Genomic DNA, 20,450 nt, shown 5'->3' with positions numbered 1-20,450 from the left:
TGACTCTGTCATTCTGGTTCGGGAACAGGAAGGACAATGAAAAAACTAACATTTGCACAGCACTTTACAGTTTTAACCAAACTTTATTTCACATATATTACTTTTCTCATTTTGCAGCAGATCTAAGATCTAGACAGTGGTGATGTTTTGTTAAATTAGGCTTTCACTGCTTAAGAAAGAATAAGCTCAAGAAAGTTGGGGTATTTGCCTAAGATAACATAGCTGGCCTTCACAAAATCGAGCTCAGATTTTTTTTTTTTCTTTCTACTCAAGACTAAAGTCTTATGAGGTAGATTTACTTAGTTTTGTGGAAGACCAGTTCTGGGTGGAGTATCAATCAAGAAAACATTTGGAAGCCTAAGACTTCATGGCAGAGTGGGTCAACAAGTAGATGGTTTTGGGGGGCAGGTGAGGCTCTGACCCTCCTCTGAGTGCAGGCACAACTGATGTCCTTAATAATCCTCATGTGTTCCGCCAGCGCTTTTCAGAACAGCTTGTCACGTCCTCAGTTGCTGCATTAACTGGAACAGTGGCTAATTAAAGAGAGTGTATTTAACTTTAACACCCTGCCTGAAGACATGCACCAGATTAGTCATAGGAGAGCTATTTTTGTCATTAATCACACATAAATCAGTAAAATGTCTTTGTAGAAAATGTTGATGAGGTTTGTTTCTCACACTAAAATTTGATAAACAAAGGGTGAGAAGAGCAGGAAAATAAAGTAAGTCTCAGGTTTGGTGTAGGCATAATGATCTTTATGTTTTTATATTTTAGAGATGCTGGGAGAGGATTTGGTGTTTAATGCATTCTCTGATTAAACTGAAGAAGGGTTTCGGTCCAGGGCCTCTTGTCTTTTTTTTTTTTTTTTTTTTAACTTTTAAAAAAATGTTTATTTATTTTTGACACAGAGAAAGAGAGCATGAGCGGGGAAGGGGCAGAGAGAGAGAGGGAGACAGAATCTGAAGCAGACTCCAGGCCGTCAGCACAGTGCCCGATGCGGGGCTCAAACTCATGGACAGCGAGATCATGACCTGAGCTGAAGTCGGACACTCAACTGACTAAGCCACCCGGGCACCCCCAGGGCCTCTGTCTTAATATTTGATATTTGGATTTACTTTGGGGCACTGGAAACCCACTGGGTGGTTTTAAGCAGAGGAGTAATGTCTGATCAGTGCTTTTAGAGTTACCTTGGCTGTTGAGTAGAGATACCTGGCAGAGGGAGGGGACAATAATATGAAGAACATCAGTGTACTCTAATTAAACATCTGAACAGAGACTTCGGTTTAAACAACAATTCCATTGCCTTAGAATGAAAAATACCTGTCATTTGAATTCCATATTTGGGTTGAATTTGATACTGGGTTCTTAGTTTATCTCAGGATCCTCAGTACTTTTTGAAAGCTCCTGAGGTAATTATAATATGTGACCAGCACTGAGAACTACCCTTTATCTTGGCGAAAACAGGAGAGATCATGGGGCTAAGCATGGGAGAAGGAGGTAATGAGTGAAAAGCTATGGAAAGCTTGCAAAGTGTAACTGTCTGTTCTTGGAATTCCCTTTCCATATTCATATGTTCACTGAATGTTTTTGGTGGTATGAATTTAGTAACATGAAACTTTAGAGTTCGCACATACCCAGCCTCTCCTTGTTCTAATTCCTTCTTAACTGTTCCTTTCTATATGAAGAGAAGAAAAGGGAAGTATTGAGAAGGAATTACCAGGATATAATACAGTTTGATAAAAATTTGATAGTATTAACAGAAGAATCCATCTCTTAAAAACTCTTAAAAACATTTCTAATACTAGTTTCATTCAATCCGTTTAAAAAATGTGTGTGTGTGCATGTATCCACACGAACTGAGAAATTTGAGAAGCCAACCATATTAATGTCTAGCTACTTATCTGCATATGTGGAATTCTGGGTTAAGATTGCTGATGTTTCCTATAACTGGGCAGAACATGTAGCTTCTCATTCTCACTCTGGGATTTTTGTGTTTTATTGACATAAAACTATCTTTAATGAAGGAAATAAATTACTTGTAGTAAAATGAGGGACTTAGAATAGGGGTGAAAAGGAATAAAATGACCAAAAATGATTATAGAAGTACTATTTTGTTTTTATAGATTACAACCAATAATCCTGAATCTAATTTATTGTGAAACACTGGATTAGTTATAGCTAAAAATTATCTTTCTCCTTGGGAGTTGCAGTAGGAATGTAGGGAAGATTTGTAGGAGTTTGGGGTATCAAACATAGTAGTTACCACCATTGTTGCACTGGGATTTAACGTAGCCAGTACAATTTAGGGCTGTTTATTTGTAGACATTAAGATCACCTCAATGTTATTTTATTCAGTAATACAGTACAGGCAACTCTGTTGAAAGTTGTGCCTTAAATATTGAGGTTCTTCGTTTCTTTTCTATTCACAGTGGTAGCCGCTCCTCTAAAACATTTAAACCAAAGAAGAACATTCCAGAGGGTTCTCACCAGTATGAGCTCTTAAAGCACGCAGAAGCCACACTTGGTAGTGGTAATCTCCGGATGGCGGTCATGCTTCCTGAGGGGGAAGATCTAAATGAATGGGTTGCAGTGAACAGTAAGTAGCCTGTTTCTCAGTAAGCTCTAAATTAGGTTAGTAGCCTCATTATAGGTTAGTGTTGGAATGCTGTCTGTTCTAGGTTCTAGTTAGCAACTTAATGTCACAGGATAGTGATAACCTCAATCCACTTTAGCCTTTGTGTTATTTTATTTGTGAATATGGAGTTCTATGAAATTTTTGTCTCCTGTTATAATGTAGTACAAAGCACAGATTTACCATCTTCGGTGGAAAAAAATAATAATAACAGCAATTAATGTTTATGGAACACTAATTCTATGTCTTACCCTCTGTTATCCTTTCTACATGGATTGTTTTTATTTCATCTTTATAGCATCATGATGTAGGTACTATTATTTCAGTTTAATATAGATAAGGAAGGTAAGACAGAAAGATTAGTAATTTGCCTAAGTTGTATAGTTATCAAATGATAGAACCTGGGCTCAAATATAGAGCTTTAGAGTTTTAGAGACTACATTTTTTTTTTTTAAGTTTTTCTTTTAATTCTAGTTGACATATAGTGTTACATTAGTTTCAGGTATACCATATGGTAATGCAACACTTCCATCCATCACCCGGTGCTCATCACAAGGAGAGACTACACTTTAATCACTATGCTAAATTGCCTCTCTCAGTAGTACACTCAGTTACTTATCTATGCCTTTTTTTTAAAAGGAAATTCAATAATGATCTTATGAAATTAGTAAAATATATTTATCAGATACTCTTTTTTTGGAGTAGACCTTTTAAAAAATTTTAAAACCAGTGTAGTTAACCTACAGTGTTATATTAGTTTCAGGTGTAAACAATAGCGTGTTTTCACCAATTCTATACATTACTCAGTGTTCATCAGTATAAGTGTACTACTCTTTAACCCCCTTCACCTCTTTCACCATCTGCTCCCTGCCCCACCTCCCCTCTGGCAACTGCTAGTTTGTTCTCTACAGTTAAGAGTCTGTTTTTGGTTCGTCTCTTTTCTTTTTTCTTTCCCTTTCCTTTGCCTTTTCCCTTTGTCTTCCCTTTTTTGTTTAGTTTCTTAAATTCCACATAGGAGGGCACCAGGCTGGCTCAGTCGGTGGAGTGTGTGACTCTTTTTTTTCAGGGTTGTGAGTTCAAGCCCCATGTTGCATATAGAGATTACTAAAAGAAAAAATAAATTAAAAATTCTACATATGAATGAAACCATATGGTATTTGTCTTTCTTTGGCTTATTTAGCTTAGCATTATATTCTCTGCATCCATTCATGTTGTTGCAGATGGCAAGATTTCATTCTTCTTTATGGCCAAGTAATATTCCATTCTCCCTCTCCCTCTCCCTCGCTCTCTCTCTCTACATATATATATATATATATATATATATATATATATATATATATGTACGTGTGTGTGTGTGTATACACACACACACACACACACACACAAAAACACCATATCTTCTTTATCCACTCATCTATGGACGGACATTTGGGTTGCTTCCATATTTTGGCTATTGTAAATAATGTTGCAATAAACATAGAGGTGCATATATCTTTTTGAATTAGTGTTTTTGTATTCTTTGTGTAAATACCTAGTAGTGGAATTACTGCATCATGTGGTAATTTTGTTTTGAATTTTTTGAGGAACCTCCGTACTATCTTCCACAGTGGCTAAACCAGTTTGCATTCCCACTAATAGTGTATGAGGGTTCCTTTTTCTCCATGTCCTCACCAACCTGTTGTTTCTTGTGTTGTTGATTTTAGCCATTCTGGCAGATGTGAGATGATATCTCATTGTAGTTTTCATTTGCATTTCCCTGATGGTAAGTGATGATGAACATTGTTTCATGTGTCTGTTGGCCATCTGTACGTCTTCTTTGGAGAAATGTCTGTTCCTGTCTTCTGCCCATTTTTTAATTGGATTATTTGTTTTTTGTGTGTTGAGTTTGTAGTTTTTTATGTATTTTGGATACTAACCCCATATTGGGTATGTAATTTGCAAATATTTCCCCCATTCTGTAGGTTGCCTTTTAGTTTTGTTGGCTGTTTCCTTTCCTGTGTAGAAGCTGTTTTTTTTAATGTAGTCTCTGCAGTTTATTTTTGCTTTTATCTCCCTTGCCCCAGGAGACATATTTAGAAAAATGTTGCTATGGCCAGTGACATTACTGCTTGTGCTCTCTTCTAGGATTTTTATGGTTTCAGGTCTCACATTTAGGTCTTTAATCCATTTTGAGTTTCTTTTGTGTATGATGAAAGAAAGTGGTCCAGTTCTATTTTCCCAGCACCATTTGTTGAAGAGGTTGTCCTTTCCCCATTGTATATTCTTGCCTCCTTTGTCATAGATTAATTGACCATATAAGTGTGGGTTTATTTCTGGGCTCTCTATTCTGTTGATCACATTGATGTATGTGTCTCTCTTGTGCCAGTACCATACTGTTTTGATCACTACAGCTTTGTAATATAATTTGAAGTTGGGAATTGTGATGCCTCCATCTTTGCTTTTCTTTTTCAAGGTTGCTTTGGCTATCTGGGGTCTTTTGTAGTTCCATACAAATTTTAGGATTATTTGTTCTAGTTTTGTGAAAAGTACTAAATAGAGATGGCATTAAATCTGTAGTTTGCTTTGGGTAGTATAGACATTTTAACAGTATTTGTTCTTCTAATACATGAGCATGAAATGTCTTTCTGTTTCTTTGTGTCATCTTCAATTTCTTTCATAAATGTTTTATAGTTTTCAGAGTACACATCTTTCACTTCTTTGGTTAGCTTTATTCCTCAATGTCTTATTATTTTTGGTGCAATTATAAATGGGATTTTAAAAGTATTTTATTAATTTTTATTTTTGATTTATTTTACTTTATTATTATTATTAATTTTATTATTATTATTATTTTTTTTTTTTTTGAGAGAGAGAAAGAGACTGCAAGTGAGGGAGAGGCAGAGGGTGAGGGAGGGACAGAATGCCAAGCAGGCTCTATGCTTAGCAGTGGGGGGAGGGGGTGGGGAGCGCCCACCACGGGGCTTGATCTTACAACTGTGAGATCATGACTTGAGCCAAAATCAAGAGTGAGATGCTTAGCTGACTAAGCCACCCAGGTGCTCCTACATGGGATTGCTTTCTTAATATCACTTGGAGGAAAACATATTCATTCATAGTCAGTATGAATGAATGTTGAAAAATCGAAATATTAGGATTATTACTGCACCAATATTATTATTACCAATAGGTAAATTTAATAAGATTGTTACTAGAGTCAATATAAAAATTATAAATAGCATCAAAAATATTGCAAACCCAGGAATAAGTCCAATGAAACATAGAAAACTGTTCCTTTATGATAAGTGCTTTTTGTGCTCTTCTTAAGAAATATCTTTGTGAGGGCACCTGGGTGGTTCAGTTGGTTAAGTATCCGACTTTGGCTCAGGTCATGATCTCCAGGTTCGTGAGTTCAAGCTCTGTGTGGGGCTCTGTGCTGACAGCTCAGAAGACAGCCTGTTTCGGATTCTGTTCTCCCTCTCTCCCTGCCCCTCCCCTCCAAAAATAAATAAACATTAAAAAAAAGAAGAAATATTTGTGTAAGTAAATGGGGGGGAATGGGTGAAATAGGTGAAGCAGATTAAGAGTACACTTATTGTAATTAGCACTGACTAATGTGTAGAATTGTTGAATCATTATATTGTATACCTAAAACTTACATGCTTCTGTGCTTGCTGTTTCTTGTCTGTTTCTGGTCTCCATTCTGTTCCCCATTCTGTTCCCCATTCTGTTCCATTGGTCTACTAAGACCGTACTATTTTATCCATTGTGCTTTACAAATTTTGATGTTCATCTTGTTCTTCCTTAAGAATGTGTTGGATATTCATAGCTCTTTGCATTTTCAAATACATTTTAACTTTTTTGATGGCTATGGACCGGCATCCCACTATCATTTAAATTTGCAATTCCATGATCGCCACTCTCTTTTCATGTGCTTTTTGACCATCTGGAAGCTTCTTTTGTTAACGGCTGGGGTTCAAAATTGTCTCACATTTTTCTATTGGGTTGTTTGCTTTTTGATTCATAGGAGTTCTTTATATATTCTGAATACAAGATTTTTGTTGGTTATATGTGTTGCAAAGAATTTCTCCCACTCTCTGCTTTGATATTTTATCTGCTTAAGGGAGCCACTTAACAAACAGAAACCCCTAATTTCAGTGTAACCAAGTATTGTGATTTCTTTGTATACTTTTCACCTGTTCTTTGTGGAGAAAAGAACACTGATAAATCTAGGATTCTGCTTGAGTAAAATTAAAATTTAATTTTTTACTTATAACTGGTATTTGCTTTGCAGCTGTGGATTTCTTCAATCAGATTAATATGCTTTATGGAACAATCACAGATTTCTGTACAGAGGAAAGTTGTCCGGTGATGTCAGCTGGCCCAAAGTAAGACATGGTTCATAATCACTTCTCATTTTTACTTAAAAGTTCTTAGATAGAAAGAAAGCTTCTGAACATATAATTTCTTTGTGTAGCATCTCCTTCACCAATGTAGCACAATTCACCAATGACGGATACATTAAGTCCAGATTTCTTAGCCTGAGTTTTCTGGCTCTCCCTGTATAATCCTCCTTCCAACCTTTTCTCTGTTTGCTTATGAATCTTCTCTGGTCTATCCAAACTAGATTACTGGCAATGCCTTACCGTTCCTTCCATTGCATACACTCTGAAAACTTGCTTACTCCATTATTCTCTTGGATATTTTTCTTCTCTTCCCATCTCCCTCTAATCATCTGGCAATATTTTTAAAAAATCCTACCCATCTGCAAGGCTCACATCAATTGCTTCTAAACCTTTTGATTTTTTCAGACTAGATCTGATCTATTTAACCTTTTTGTCTTTGTGATTATATTTCTTTCTTGCACTGTTTATACATGTCTTATTTAACCTATTAGATTCCTTCTTTGTTTAAATCCTTTTTGGTGCAAGAACAGTGCTTGCCACTTGGTTAGCACTTGATAAATGTTTGCTTGGATGGATAGATTCTTGAAACTGGCCTTTATTACTACTATGGCTGATGATAACAATGGCTGCTACCATTTATTTAGTGCTACCTAAAATGTCAAGCCTTTCATGCATTTTATCTTTTACTTCATACAACCCTATGAGGTAAGAAAAGAAATGGAGTCTGAGAAAGGTTAAGTAAGATGTTCAAGGTCCTATTATCTAGAAGCAGGCAGAACCAGATTTAAAATACAGGTCTCTTTGAGTCTAGTGCCTGTACTCTTTTTTTTTTTTTTTTTAATTTTTTTTTTTTAACATTTTATTTATTTTTGGGAGATAGAGAGGGACAGAGCATGAGCAGGGGAGGTGCAGAATCCGAAGCAGGATCCAGGCTGTCAGCACAGAACCTGACGTGGGGCTTGAACTCATGAACTGTGAGATCATGACTGAAGCCAAAGTCAGACGCTTAATGGGCTGAGCCACCCAGCCACCTCTAGTGCCTGTACTCTCAATTGCTACATTGTGTCATTTTATAACTTTAAGAAAGATTAATTGGTACTTATGAGACATAAAGAGAGAAGTTTTATTTTTAATGCTGACTTTTTGTGAAGTATATGCTTCACACCAAAAACAAAACAACATTGCCCAAACTTACTAGTGCTTAGGGTATTATCATTTTAAGTAGCGACCTTAGATTGCTCATCACTTATTTTAGAATATTTTTGGTAACTTTTATTTTATGTATTTATTTTTATAAATTTTTCTCATGTTTGTTTATTTTTGAGAAGGAGAGAGAGAGACCGAGACAGAGCACAAGCAGGGGAGGAACAGACAGAGAGGGAGAGCATCTGAAGCAGACTTTGTGCTAACAGCGCTGAGCCTTATGCAGGGCTCAATCCCACCAACCCTGAGATCATGACCTGAGCCCAAATCAAGAGTCTGACACTTAACTGACTGAGCCACCCAGGCACCCCTAATTTTGGTAACTTTTAAACTACAGTGTCAGATTACTTACTACCCAAGAGATTCAGTTTTAGTACTTCATAGTCATACTTGTATTTTTTGACCAAATTCACATACTGAGCAGAGTATTACTTGGAGTTGTCTACCCTTATTCTTCAAATTAATTTCAAACGAGCTTAGCTATTTCCCAGAATCTTTTAAAGAAAAACTGACAGTTTGCCATCATCAAAGATGTTCAAAAGAATATGATTTAAGTATCTCTTAAGGTAATTTTTTTTTGAAAAGAACTTATTTTCAGACTATTTCAAACCTTGAAACTTCAATAATTTTAAGTGTACAGAAAAGGTGCCAGAACACAAGGAACTCCCATATCTTTTTTTTTTTTTAATTATTAATGTTTATTTTTGAGAGAGAGAGAGAGAGAGAGAGAGAGACAGTGCGCACGTGGGGGAGGGTCAGAGAGACACAGAGACATAATCTGAAGCAGGCTCCAGGCTCTGAGCTGTCAGCAGAGCCCGACGTGGGGATTGAACTCATGAACCGTGAGATCATGACCTGAGCCAAAGTTGGATGCTTAACCGACTGAGCCACCCAGAGGCCCCTCCGTATCTTTTTCACACAGATTCCCTAATTATTAACATTTTACTGCATTTGTTTCATCACCTACTCTGTATATGTACTCATTAACAATTTTTTCTGAACCTTTTGAGCAAGTTATAGACATTAATGCATCTTTACCCCTTCATATTCAACTGTGTATTTTCCAAAAACAAAGTTAGTCTTCTGTATAACCAGCATACAAACCCTCCACATCCCTTCCTCCAGTCCATAGACACTATTCACATTTCATTACTGCTCAGTTTTCCCTTTCTGGTCCAAGATGCTACCTAGGAATATGTATGGCATTTATTTGACTTATCTTTTCAGGTACCTTCAATTTGGAACAGTTCCTCAGTCTTTTCCAGTATTTCTTTTCTTTATACAGAAAAGACTTAACATAGCAGGCCTGACTGTTACCCCTCGAAAGGCCTATTTACACAATTGATCCTTGGATAGCATCTGAGAACCTGGGATTTTGAAAGGGTTCTCACCTCCCTATTTGTTAAAACAGGCTCACTGTGCCTAGACTGTACAAACAGTATAGCTTATGCTTTCCTTCTGGGAGTTTAGAATTTTAATATGTGCCATGCAGAGGGTGCATCTTGACCATTTCTCAATAAAAAATCTGGACAGTGAGTCACTAATGAGCTTACCTGGTAGATCGTATTTAACATGTGTTATCATAGCTCAGTCTTGGGGGAATTAAGTGTGGCCCTTGTGAGTCCACTGGGAAAAGACTCTTGGAAACTTGTGCCTGGTTTCTTCTGGACTTTGCCCTATTTGCTTTTTCTTTTTGTTGATTTTGGTTTGTGTTCTTTCACTGTAATAGATCATAGCTGTGAGTACAACTGTGTGCTGAGTTCTGTAAGTCCTCTTAGCAAATCGTCAAACATGGGGGTGGTCTTGGGGACCCCTGATACAGTCTGTCTGATGTTTCCTTGTGACCACATTTAGGCTTTGCTATCTTGGCAGGACATCATAGAAATGATAAATTTCTTCTCAGTGGATCATATCAGAGGGCACACACAATATCAACTGTCCCATCACTGGTGATATTAACCCTGATTACTTTATCATCTGAGTGTTTGCAAGGTTTCTTTACCTCAAATTTATCATTTCCCCCTCTGAAATTGATCAGTATTTTATTGTGAGGTTTTCTGATATTATACCAATATCCTTGTTCCTGTGAACTAGGGAGAATTACTACCACTTAGAATACTGGTCTGATCACTTTTCCTGCAGAAACCTTATCTAAGTAAGCTGGTTAGGAGGAATGTATCTAATTTTTCAAAAGTAACAGGCACAGGATCTCTGTAAAGATACTGGAAAAACAAAAAATGATCTTCCTTGTCTCCTTTCCATTCATCCATCCTTCTTCCCTCCCCTCCTTCTGCCTTTCTTTCCACCTGCCATCCCTCCGTCCCTTCCTTTTTTTTTTTTTTTTTTTTTTTTTTTGAGAGTCTTATGCCCATTTTTAGTGCTGAGAAGATGCATTTGTCGTCATGCTTTGCCATCTTTACTAGAAGATGCTTGGGATTGTACCAAGGAGAGGCATTTGTTAGTAGCTTAGTACTGGCCCCTTGTAAAGTGGTATTGAGTGATGGCTCAGAGGATTTTGTCAGTTATTATTATTAACCAAGAAATGATGAGTATTTTGTAGTTTGCAGTTGATAAGTTTATACCATGATGATGGAAATAAATTTCAAAGAGAATGGTCTGTCAGAGGTGGAATAAAAAAATCAATGTGGGCAAAATAGAATTACAGGATGAAGTCATTCTTAAGTATAGACATGACAAAAGAATAAGAATGGATCGAGGAATCATAGTTATAAACTGTAGAAGTGTAAGCAATATATAGTTTTATTTTTCAAAAAGCTTTAGGATATTGAAAATAAGTGTGTTTAAAAACTTCAGAATATTGAAAATGATTTTTAGGTCAACTGTGTCCATTTTTTATTTTTGCATTTAAAAATGAATGTGGAACACCTGATCACTAATAAAATGAAAAATATGATTGCAAGGAAAGGCAAAAATGTTAAGGTTTCTTAACATGTGGGAGAAAACATGGATGAGTCCTGTCTTTAAGTGAAGAGTAATGATGCTAAAAATTATGTGGTTCATGATCTATGTCTCCTAAGAGGATCAAACAAGAATAGTCTTAAGTGTCCCTCGGGACTTTAGTTTCATATTAGGAAGAATCTCTGGACTATGAAAGTGATTAAGCAGTGGAACAGGATGCCAAAAGTTGGAGAATCTCCTCTTGAAGACCTTCAAAGTAGACTTGATAATCTACCCTGTTGCCCAGGGTTGGCAGTAAGGTATGCTGTTAGAATATTTATTCAGGTGTATTGTGTTTAGGTTTATTGTTCAGGTATAAGTAGCTATAATTAAATAGATTCCTTATTTATCCTATCTCAAGATAATTTTTATTATTTAAAATATTATGTAGTATTTCCCATTATATTTTATTTCACCTCCTTCGTTAGACTCACTGACCTGTCATTTTGTTAGTCTAAATTGGAACAGGGTTAGAAAAACAAAACTGATTCAAAGAAAGAAGCTAAATGGTAGCCAGGTAATCTTTTGGAAACTAAAAAAACGAAATGATAGTTCAGTTTGGAGATTTTTATGCTTTGGAGTTGCAGCTGTGTGTTTATTCCTTATCTTAAAAATCAGGTTGTGGTTGCATGTGGGTATGCGTTTGTGTATAACTCCATTACCAGTCTTGCCATACTGTCTTTACTTACTCATTTATGAGCCTATCTCCTCTACTAGTCTATTTTCCATAACAGTATGGAAAGTGTCTTTCATTTTAGTGTCCCTTGGTCAAGAACAGTATTCCTTGATACAGTATTTCTCACATGGTCGGTGTACATTAAGTGTTGATTATACCAAACGATAGTGTTCTGTTAATACCCAAATCCTATAGGCATCTTTATTTGAGTTGCCATTTTTCTTTAAAGGCAAATTTGGCTTTTCAGCCAAAGGTACTCAAATACTGAATCATTCTCTTCTTCATGCATCTTCCTTGCCGTTCTCTATCCTTAACCCCAGATTTAAAACTACAAGTAAAAATAATTGTACTGCATAAGAAATGTTTTTCAAAGAAAAAAAAACCATAAAGATTAAAGATGGTTATCACAGAAGTGGAGACGTGGAAAGTTAGCTAGGTTTTCTACCATGGCAATGTATGATTCTAAAATACAAATGCTGTATATAAAGAAAAACTTAGAAAAGTTGAGATTGATGGATCAGCTTAGTTTGGATCATGTTAAATCCAAAATAGTCCAGTCAGTAGCAGTTTAAAAACTCTAAATTTAAATGCCAAATGCAAAAGATCTTTATTTGGAGGAGCAGATTGTTTAAAACATGTCCTGTATACATTCATGATATACATACATTTAACAATATAAAAATATATGCTTTTTGTATAGGTGTACTCTGCTATTCTGTGTGCCTGTTATCTTTCCAATACAGATATGAGTATCACTGGGCAGATGGAACAAACATAAAGAAACCTATTAAGTGCTCTGCGCCAAAGTATATTGATTACCTGATGACTTGGGTTCAGGACCAGTTGGATGATGAGACATTATTTCCATCAAAAATTGGTATGATTGTTTTGTATAATTGGGATCCATTATGCTTTATATAATTTTATATGTTTTTGGAACTTTCTGGCTCTCTTCCAGGAACCATACTAGCCTATCATATCTATCACAATATTTCTAATCTTACACATTTAAGTGCCTTATCTTTTCCATACCAAGTTTATCATGAACATTAAGTTAAACCTCCCTGTAATTTTAAACAGTGAGAATATCCGTATATCTTGGATAGTAACAAAATTTGGCCTGTGTTATAGAAAAGAGACTGGATACTGAGTAGGCAGCCAATATCATCTGCCATAGTCATATCCATTTCTTGTTTAGGGAAGAGTTTATGTAACTTATATTCAGTTTTACAGTGTATTTTCAGCAAAGAGGGAGTTTGAATTTATGACCACAGTGTGAATCTTACAGACTATGAAATCAAGCTAGGTGAGAAGAAAACCAGAAGATTTTGAGGGGTTGGCCTGTTAGCAACTTGAATGACATTTGCTTTTTTTTTTATTTGCTCTTAAGGGCTGACCTTTCAAGTGGAAATTGTTCATAGCCAGCTAGTTCATATGATTTTACCCTCTCAAACTTCTTACAACTTGTGTTTTCTGAAAAAATTAAGGATTTGTTCTATCAACGGACAGCTTTTTGACTACATTTTATATTTTTATTTATTTATTAAAGTTCATTCATTTATTATTTCTGAGAGAGAGGGAGGGAGGGAGGGAGGAGGCACACAAGTAGGGGAGGGTAAAGAGAGAGGAAGACACAAAATCTAAAGTAGGCTCCAGGCTGTGAGCTGTCAGCACACAGTGGGACTTAAACCCCAGAACTGCGAGATTGTGACCTGAGCGGAAGCTGGACGCTCAACCGACTAAGCCACCCATGAACCCCTATATTTTATACTTTCAGAGTTTGTGGTGGAGGAGACCACAATGTAAATAGTTGCTGTTATTATGGATTGTTTTAAACACATTTATTGAATGTTTAAACTACCTTGGAGCCTTTGTAATAAAAGGTCTATTTTTCAGGACTCCCTTACATACATCATAATCATTTTTGTTAAGTGCCTTCACCTTATCTTTTATCTCCCATAATATATTTTGTAACTTTTTATTTTGACTCAATTTCAGACTTTTAGAAAATTTGCAGTTGTGCAAAGAACAGGATCCTGTATATCGTTCTTCAGATTTTTTTTTTCTTCTTCTAGATTTTTTAGTTGTCAACTTCTTACCATATTTGTGTGTGCACTTTCTCTCTCCCTCCCTCCCACTCTCCCTCTCCTCCCCTCTTTTCCCTGTCTCTTCCCCCTAACTACATATTTTGTTTTTCCTGAACTGTTTGAGAGTAAGTTATGTGTATGATGCCTCTTTATCCAAATGTACTTCAGTGTGCATTTCCTTAGAAAATCACAGTATAACTATCAAAGTCAGGAATTTAACAATGATGCAATACTGTTGTTTAACTTACAGGTCTTTTTCAGATTTTTCACATTTCCCCAATAATACCCTTTATAGCAAAAGAAAATCTTTGACATTTGCTTTCATTCACTTGTCATGTTTCTGTAGCTTTCTTTAATATGGACTATGTGTACTTCAGTCTTTTTGGTCCTTCGTGACATTGATGTTTTCGAAGAGGATAAGCATACTATTTTATAGTGTCCCTTCATTTTGGTTTGTCTTATGTTTCCTTGTGACCTATAATATTTTTAAGTGAGTGTCATGTGATGACACTGAATCCAGGAGTTTTAATATTTGCCTTATGTTTTGCCAAACTGGATCATTTTGCCAGTGTAACAAAGGACATGAAATTTTGTATTTTCCTAGTTTTGTATTTGTTTAGTGCTGTAAAAGTGCTCTAATTCATAAAACAATAAGCCTCATTGAGAGGGACTATAGCTGATTTCAGAATAAATGCACGTGGGTGGCTCAGTTGTTTAAGCATCCAACTTTGGCTCAGGTCATGATCTCGTAGTTTGTGAGTTCGAGCCCCATGTCAGACTCTGTGCTGACAGCTCAGAGCCTGAAATCTGCTTTGGATTCTGTGTCTCCCTCTCTCTCTGTCCCTACCCGACTTGTTCTCTGTCTCTCTCTGTCTCTGTCTCTGTCTGTCTCAAAAATAAACAAACATTAAAAATAAATAAATAAATGTAGACCTGGAGTAGTAATGAAATAATTTCCATAGAAAAAATATAAAAAAGTGTTGCAAGCATTTTATTTTTTAAAAAATTTTTTTTAAGTTTATTTATTATTCTTGAGAGATAGAGACAGAGCATGATCAGGGGAGGGACAGAGAGAGGAGGAGACACAGAATCTGAAGCAGGCTCTAGGCTCTGAGCTGTCAGCACAGAGCCCGACGTGGGGCTCTAGCTCACAAACCATGAGATCATGACCTGAGCTGAAGCCGGACACTTAACTGACTGAGCCACACAGGCGCCCCAACAAGCATTTTAAGTAAAACTGAACATGGTTAATACATTGTATTCAGCACATATTTGTATTGAGACTTGATGTTAAGAAATCTGAGGATATAAGTGTGAGTTTTAGCTTCATTACCATCTTAGGCATAAATTTATTTCCTTTTAGTAAAGTGGTAAGCACACAAGAAGCATTAAGGGGTGATGCTGAAGTCTAGTTCTTATTCCATGGAAATTTTAAAGTTTAATTTCATTCGTGATATGTTGAGAACTTCTGAAAAGTACAGTGGGTATTATTAAGTAGTAATTCACAAATATTTCTTTAAAGGGTTGTCTTGTTAATTTATGTTGCCATTTGTTGACAAACTCATATTGCTTTGTTCTTGTCTCTTGTTGTTAATAAGGGGGTTGTTTATCTATTTATTAGGTGTCCCATTCCCGAAGAATTTCATGTCTGTGGCAAAAACTATACTCAAACGCCTCTTTAGGGTTTATGCTCACATTTATCATCAGCATTTCGATCCTGTAATCCAACTTCAGGAGGAAGCACATCTCAATACTTCTTTCAAGCACTTTATTTTTTTTGTCCAGGTAAGTTGGAAACCTTTCGAGTTCTGATTTTCTTTTCTTTCTTCCTTTTTTTAAAATGTTTATTTATTTTAGAGTGAGAGAGTGTGAGTGGGGAAGGGGCAGAGAGCGAGGGAGACACAGAATCCAAAGCAGGCTCCAGGCTCTGAGCTGTCAGCACAGAGCATGACTTGGGGCTTGAACTCACAAACTGTCAGATCATGACCTGAGCTGAAGTTGGACAGATAACCAACTGAGCCACCCAGGCACCCCAGGAAGCTTTTTTTGCTCAGTAAAACGCATTATGTGTAGAATTCAAAGGTGAATACTGCATCCATACTAAAGGTATCCTTTAGGATAAAATTTGCCATATCTCTCTAGTCTTTATGCTCTTCTCTACTTGCCATGATGATAAGGCCTTTTGTTTATAAATTCCACTCATCTCCAGGTTGGTGGCATGCAAGTCTAAAATGGATCTCAGAGGTCTTGCCTTGACATTGCTTCAGTTAACAGGCCATAATGGAGCGGCTGAATTAGGAACCTGGCTAATTGGCAGGCCTCCAGATGAACTTGACCCCTTTACCATTTTAGCATTCCTCCTAATCCTCTTAACCCTCAATTCTCAATTCCTGTCTACCTTGGATCTTTTTCTTTTTCTTTTTTTTTCCTTTCTTTCTTTTCTTTTTTTTTTTTTTTAAGCATATTCTGGCCTGGAAATGGGCTTTGTATATAACACCTTTTTCCTCCTCCTTTTTAAAATCACATGCTGAATAATTTTTAAGTTAGGTACTGTTCATTATGTCCAAAAGAGGAAAAAATTGCCCCAAAGAGTATTGCTATTCCAGAGGTCCATTGGTCTTTTCTCTGACTCTGGTTGACCTCCTCCTTCTCACTTTAGTTCTCAGGGGTATAGACTAAGAGGAGTCCGATATTCTCATCCTGCTATAATAACTAGACAGCAAATAGGCAGGACTGAAAAAGAGGTGGAAATGGTTAAGCTGATGAGCTTCTTTTTGGTTGAGGTTGAGAGGGTAGATGGTAGGCAGAAGTCCAAGTCTTAAATCTCTGTTAGTTTTGTTTATCTGTGGGCATATACTCACAAATGCCCTCCCCTCACCCCATCTCTACTAAAGAAAAATGTGTCTATTTTCCCTCTCTACATACCCCCACACTAAAAGCACACATTTCATGTCTCAATTTCACCTATATAAACACATTTTAGATTATAACTTGCCAAAACTGTTGCTCAGAGGAATTACTTTACCATGGTATCCTATCTACAGACACCTATAGAAAAAAAGAAAATCTTATCCCAAAGTTTGCTTCTGTGCTTTGGTTTAGACAAAAGAGGATTGCTAATGTTCAGGTTTTAGTGATTTAGGAGAGGATCTTCTCCCTCCAGAAGGGTTACTTTTATCCTACTGTATGATCTTATCTGAAAATGCAATGTTATGTCTCAGCTCCTAGCAAATATTGATACCTAGCATTAAGCACATCTGAGCTTATTGAAATGTATTTCAAGACACTGTGACCTTCTTAAAGGTAGTTCCATTAGTATACAGTCACCCCTTGTTGGTGTAAGAGGGACCTCTGCCCTAGACCTCACTGTTTAGAGAATCCTGTTCTGGTCATTCTCCAGCTGTATTCTCACAGAGTAAGGGACCCACAGGGCAAAGAACATACCTCCCAGATCCCTCTGGTTTGTGCTCTGGTACCTGATCTCAATTTTCTTTCCACATGGTCCCATTTATATTTCCAAGTTCTGCATGGATCTTTTCCTTGGGTCCATTCTTTCAAGGGATGATCATATCTCTGATACGTGTACCTCTAGATCTTAGGGGTAGCGAGATGGCAGCAGTTTGTGAAGGTGTGTGACCATTGCCTACATAAACCAGCCAGGGTGTCCACACTCCTGCAAGTGAGGCTCCTTAAAGTTCCAGGTAGAGCTGGGGGTTGGAAGATCAGGGAGGTTTGCTGAGGGTCAGGGATAGGCTCTCTTCATGTTACTCCTTTCCAGTGCAGAATCCTGAGCAATCTTGAGAATTCTAAATTCAAATCTGCTTTCCTGGTCACTTTGAAGGTATATTTGTTAAGGTAGGAGGATAGAACATGTTTTATTTAACAATGTTTTAGCTTAATGTAAAATTTAATAGTCATATGCTATATATCCATTTGTGTTCTTAGTCCAGATCCCACAAATCTTAGGGGTAGGCTTGCTCTTAAATGCTTCTAATTCTTTCCCCCAGTACTTACTATAATGGTTGACATGATCATCTCAATAACTGAATGAAATTGGGAGCTCAGAATACCCTACCATGGCAGAATATGAGATCAGAAGTATAGACAGCCTATATTTATTTAGCCTTACGGTGTTATAGTTGTGGGGAAATCTGTTCAACATTGAAGCTCACAACGACAGGAGTGGAATTCATTAGGAAGCAAAAATTAAATCCAGGCTTTCTAATTTGTTTGTTATAGGATTTTGTTTATCATTTGTGGACTCCGTGTTGCTTATGTTACTCTCATGCTACATCTCATGATAGCTTGCTGATGTTTAACTCTTTTACTCTTCAGGTTCATGTAATGTTGAAGTTTGCCAGAGATGCTAGAGTTTTTGGTCCCCACTTGTTTGACGATATCTAAATGGTTATTCCCTTTTAACAGGAAGCAGCACTCTCATTTATTGAGTATTCACTTTATGCCAGGAATTACATGAAGTGGTTAGCACACAGTATCACATTTAGTCCCTACAGTAATTTTACAAGGTAGGGGGATTTACCCTAGTATTACTACAGATGTGTACAATATCAGAAGTGCGTAAGTGATTTGCCTAAGTCAAGACACAGAGTGGGGGAATAGGAATACATTTTTTTGAAAAAATGATAAGACCCTTATTTACTTTGAAAGCTAATGTCCAACAAATGTTAATGGAAATCTGCTTTGGGATGAGATATAAATAATACATTATTACTGTTTTTTCCTGCCTTTATTGTGTGTAGGAATTCAACCTTATTGATAGAAGAGAACTTGCACCACTCCAAGAACTGATTGAAAAACTCACCTCAAAGGACAGATAAAAGGACGCAGAGCTGTGCAAATTGTTCCTCAAATGAAGTGTGTGGAGTTTATTTGGATTTGGTTGTGTTTTATTTTTATCTCGGTCGTTTTTGTCATAGGTTTAGGGGGCTTGTTTGGGTTTCTTTTTCTTTATTCTGAGTAAGTGAAACCATATTCAATTGCTAGAGGAAGCCAAGAACCATTCTCTGTAAATTTGATAGGGGTAAGTTTTGTCTTAGTGGCATATGGTGGTTTTTTTTTTGTTTGTTTGTTTTACTTGGTTTGCTTACTTGCAGAATTTTTGATAATACTGTGTGCTGAAAGAAAACGCTTGCTGATTGGACTGATGACAGTTGGGGGTTCTGTGTTGTGTAAATTGTGGCCAATTTCTGAAGTCCCAAAAAGACTTATGTTTTTAAGTGCCTTGGTAGGCTCACTTCTGAGGTGCAAAGCACAGACATAGAACTGAACAGGGCTTGAACAATATTAGGATTACTACCCAGGGCACTTACTGATGCATGTTTTAAAATGTCTATGATAAAAGCCATAGTTTACCAAAATTGGTGATCTCCAGCTTTTACTACATTAAAGAAACACAATTTGTAAAGGTGTGCATGTAGAACGTACAAAATTAGTATTTATTAATTATTTTTGATATTGATGGTAATTCTGTTCAACAAATGTTTAAAGTTCTACAAGCAGGTCTTTCTTCCATCTCTTGATATCTGTGATATTGAAACTAAAGGATGTTGAAGTGTAATACCTATTGCATTTTAGCTTCTTTCTACATGTTAACTGCACTCTAGGTGTAAAAATTCAGGTTTTATATAGGTTTGCCATCTTCAGAGGTGATGCTGAACTGTGAGGTTTCTTAGCAATTGCCAAATGAGCCATAAGTCTAGAGAATTCCCTTCTACTTTGAAGAGGAGGGGATGGATAAGAGTGTGTGTTTGGTTGGGAGGGTTTGTTTGTATGGGGAGCTATAGATGGAATTGTATGATGAGTCAAGTTCAGAAAGTCTTGTCTTAAAATCCTTGAGTAGAGTGGCATGAAGTTTTTAACCAATTTCTTGTAAACAAAGTCTTAGAGACTTCCTTTTAGGAATCAACTTCCATGAGAAGTTAAACATAAATTATTAATTTTAGGTGTAGACATTAAACATGGAATTTAAGGACTGTTTGGGGGAAATAGATCACTCTCCAGCATTTCCATTCAGTGAATGGAGCTGGTGTTTGCCTGTCATTTTAAAATGATACAGTACCCTTCTCTGCTTATGATAGGCCCAATTTGAAGCATTCTGACTTCTGATTTTTCTACTGTGAAAGGAAATCTTTTTCTTTGCAGTGATATCAAACAATGTAAGTGCTAATTTAGTAGTTATTAACTTTTACATTTTATTTGTCATGGCTTTCTAGTGAATTATTCCCATAAGTAAAAAGTTCAGAAAGTTAATTTTTAAAATAATTTTAACATTTTTCACTTCAATTTTAGTCTTGAGAAGTATCTTTTTCAGACTTCCTTTTGATTTTGTCATTTCTGGTAAGATCTGTTTCCTTCAGTTACAAATATGTATTCTTCCTTTAGTGTGAAATATATACCTTTTTCCTTGTGGAATAGAAATCTTGCTTTGAAATTATATAGACTAAAAATGGTCAGTAAGCGAGAATCTAAAATTAAATAAATCAGTCTGTCTT

General features: G+C 36.4%; 1 protein-coding gene across 4 annotated transcripts in view; it reads left to right on the top strand.

The window, feature by feature from the left end:
- The window catches only part of MOB1B (MOB kinase activator 1B), a 50,252-nt gene extending 30,070 nt beyond the window's left edge, over positions 1-20,182 (top strand). For 3 of the 4 annotated variants that reach the window (XM_042936223.1, XM_042936222.1, XM_042936220.1), the window contains exons 2-6: positions 2,430-2,596; positions 6,903-6,996; positions 12,595-12,728; positions 15,560-15,723; positions 18,699-18,833. In XM_042936223.1, coding sequence (XP_042792157.1) covers positions 2,430-2,596; positions 6,903-6,996; positions 12,595-12,728; positions 15,560-15,723; positions 18,699-18,776 — 637 coding nt within the window. In that variant the 3' untranslated portion in view covers positions 18,777-18,833. Of the gene's footprint in view, positions 1-2,429; positions 2,597-6,902; positions 6,997-12,594; positions 12,729-15,559; positions 15,724-18,698; positions 18,834-20,036 lie in introns of those variants that run through there. The other variant, XM_042936221.1, reaches the window with a different exon arrangement.
- Positions 20,183-20,450: the final 268 nt, after the last annotated feature.

This window comes from Panthera leo, chromosome B1 (genome assembly GCF_018350215.1).
Source record: "Panthera leo isolate Ple1 chromosome B1, P.leo_Ple1_pat1.1, whole genome shotgun sequence".
Lineage (NCBI taxonomy): Eukaryota > Metazoa > Chordata > Mammalia > Carnivora > Felidae > Panthera > Panthera leo.
This window is presented reverse-complemented; position numbering and strand designations above follow the sequence as displayed.